Source organism: Limulus polyphemus, unplaced genomic scaffold (genome assembly GCF_000517525.1).
Source record: "Limulus polyphemus unplaced genomic scaffold, Limulus_polyphemus-2.1.2 Scaffold2509, whole genome shotgun sequence".
Lineage (NCBI taxonomy): Eukaryota > Metazoa > Arthropoda > Merostomata > Xiphosura > Limulidae > Limulus > Limulus polyphemus.
The window spans coordinates 176,509-179,370 of record NW_013668119.1 but is presented as its reverse complement, the minus strand read 5'-3'; the positions used below and the strand labels follow the sequence as shown (position 1 = coordinate 179,370).

At 37.6% G+C, this 2,862-nt stretch overlaps 1 protein-coding gene across 1 annotated transcript in view; it reads left to right on the top strand.

Annotated features, from left to right (window-relative positions):
• The first annotated feature begins 1,248 nt into the window (after positions 1 to 1,248).
• The window catches only part of LOC111087706 (plasma membrane-associated cation-binding protein 2-like), a 15,985-nt gene continuing 14,371 nt past the window's right edge, over positions 1,249 to 2,862 (top strand). Inside the window, exon 1 of the mRNA XM_022395288.1 lies at positions 1,249 to 1,339. Within this exon, the coding sequence (XP_022250996.1) occupies positions 1,288 to 1,339 (52 nt within the window). The 5' untranslated portion in view covers positions 1,249 to 1,287. The remainder of the gene's footprint in view (positions 1,340 to 2,862) is intronic.

Here is a 2,862-nt window from a genome sequence, read left to right as displayed (position 1 = left end):
ATATGAAAAAAAAAGTTTTTCTATTCGTTACTTTCTGAAAAGATAAGCTCATCGATGTGAAGGGAATTTTTTTAAGAAAAGTTAAACCTAAAAAGAAACGCCACCTGGTGGATTATATTTTGATAAAAAAATTCTATTCGTTACTTTCTGAAAAGATAAGCTCATCGATGTGAAGGGATTTTTTTTAACAAAAGTTAAACCTAAAAAGAAACGCCACCTGGTGGATTATATTTTGATTTGTATTCTCTAGTTTAATGGAACGATTGTTCTTAAAATAAAAAGAAAGCATCTGTTTTTGTTGGTTGTTCTTATAGATAGACAGATAAATAGATAGATAGATATCAGGATGAAAATTTAGAGTTTTCTTAATAGTTATTTTCGTGTTTTTCCAGAATGTCGGGCCTTGCATGGCCAGGTGGTTAGGGAGCTTGACTCGCACTCTGCGGGTCGCAGATTCGAATCCCCGTCCCACCAAACATGCTCGCCCTTTCAGCTGTGGGGGCGTTTTAATGTGACAGTCAATCCCACTATTCGTTGGTAGAAGAATAGCCCAAGAGTTGGAGGTGGGTGGTGATGACTAGCTGCCTTCCCTCTAGTCTTACATTGCTAAATTAGGGACGGCTAGCGCAGATAGCCCTCGTGTAGCTTTGCGCGAAATTCAAACAAACAAACCAGAAAGTCGTGTCGCTTTTGCTCGTCGTTGTGTCTTCAACTACTTAAGCCTTATTCAGATACAGAAAACGGAAAATTGATTTGCTATAAAACTTAAAACAAAAGATCTCAAAGATCACTCGGACTATTTATAAGGGCGATCTTATATCAGAGATCCGCTTCATTACTTTCCAACCCACGTTACGGTATCTTTCCTACTACTATACAATATCTTAATTACCCTGTATTGAGTTATTTCTTGATATATCAATGGCTCTTGTAACACTGATACTTCAGCGCCTATTAGTTGTAGCTTAACCTCCTTTTTTTTAAGCCTCGCTGAAAAGTTATTGGATATCTGAATCATGTGACTCGATGGTAATGTTTCATTGGGTATTACTTTCCTGAATTACATATCATGCTTCTCATTGCAGGATAATATAGTCCTGTAAATATGCCATTATAGTTTTGTAATCTTCAGAACTAATTCGTTTATGACACTAGATTATGGCGCCATCTACGTTTATAATTAAGTTCTATGAAGGAATTTTCGAGCTTCTTCGTCGTGAATACCAAGTACAGAATGGAATATTTATTTTGTTTCAGGCTCAATATGAAAAGAAGTACTGGAAAGGCATGAAAGAAAATAAGACTCCCAAGGACGTTGTTAAAGAGAAAGAAGAAAAAGGTAAGACTGGTTTAGTCAGTTCATCCGAAATGGGGACTGTTTCTTATGGAGTCCTCCTTCCATAGTTTGGTCTTCAGGCCTATTCTTAGTAGTTCACCAGATCTGGTGAACGATTCATAAGGTTAAACATTGGAAAAGTCCAACGACGCTAAAAAATAGCTAGGATATATATATCTCTTACAAGCCCCCCAGTGGCACAGCGGTATGTCTGCGAACTTACTACGCTAGAAACCGGGTTTCGATACCCGTGGTGGGCAGAGCACAGATAGCCCATTGTGTAGCTTTGTGCTTAATTACAAACAAATCTCTTACATTTCTCTCTCTTTATTCGAAGTTTCTGTTTACTTTTATAAACAAACTATCTTATCTTGTTTTTGTCTCTAATACGTTGTATTTGATTTGAAACATATCAGTCTCACACACTGCTTTATGAACAGTTACCAACAAAATCCCCCCCACCACCACCACGAGGAATTCATTACTCAGTTGAATTAAGAGACAAACCACAAACTTTATTACATAATTTTACAATTATTATAGTAATCACCACTAGATGGTGGGCTTTTTTTCTTTTTTTGTAAAAAAAAAGTGCACAGCAAATGTCCCCCGGTAGACAGCAGTAAGTCTACGGACTTACAACGCTACAATTCGGGGTTCGATTCCCCGCGGTAGACACAGCAGATAGCCCTATGTGGCTCTGCTCTAAAAACAAACAAATAAGCACAGCGAAAACATTTGTGTCTGTAGTAAATTTAATAGTGATCGTAAAACGAAGTGCTTAACAGTGTGATAAGTGTAGCAACCGTTGTTCAAGGAACTATTGAACGAAATTATTAGCAATATTTCCCACATTAAAACCTTTTTTCATTTTGCAATATTTCAACCACAACAATACTATCTCTGTTTTCTCTTTTTAAATTAAATTTAGCTTTGTGAACTGATTTTATAGCCAGCAACTCGATTAAACCTTTCATCTTTATTCAATGCAAATAGCATACAACGGTTTGGTTTTAAGGCATCAGACCTACCCTTGTATGTACACCTCGATAGCTCAGTGATAATCTTGGGGGTTTATAATGCTAAAATTCAAGGTTTGATCCCATAGCGAGCACAGCACAGATAAATCATCTAGTAACATTGCGCTTAACAACAAACAAATTTTCTTATGTCAGAATTCAATGAAAGGATAACTCGTAATGGAATTACAATACCAAATTTTCTAAAGTTGGCTACACTTTATATGTACCCAACCCAGTGGAACAGCAGTAAGTCTACAAGTTTACGACGCTACAAATCGGTTTTCGATATCAGAGCACAGATAGCCCATTGGTTAGCCTTGAGCTCGCTAAGATTACCGATAGCCCATTGGTTAGCCTTGAGCTCGCTAAGATTACCGATAGCCCATTGGTTAGCCTTGAGCTCGCTAAGATCACAGATAGCCCATTGGTTAGCCTTGAGCTCGCTAAGATCACAGATAGCCCATTGGTTAGCCTTGAGCTCGCTAAGATCACAGATAGCCCATT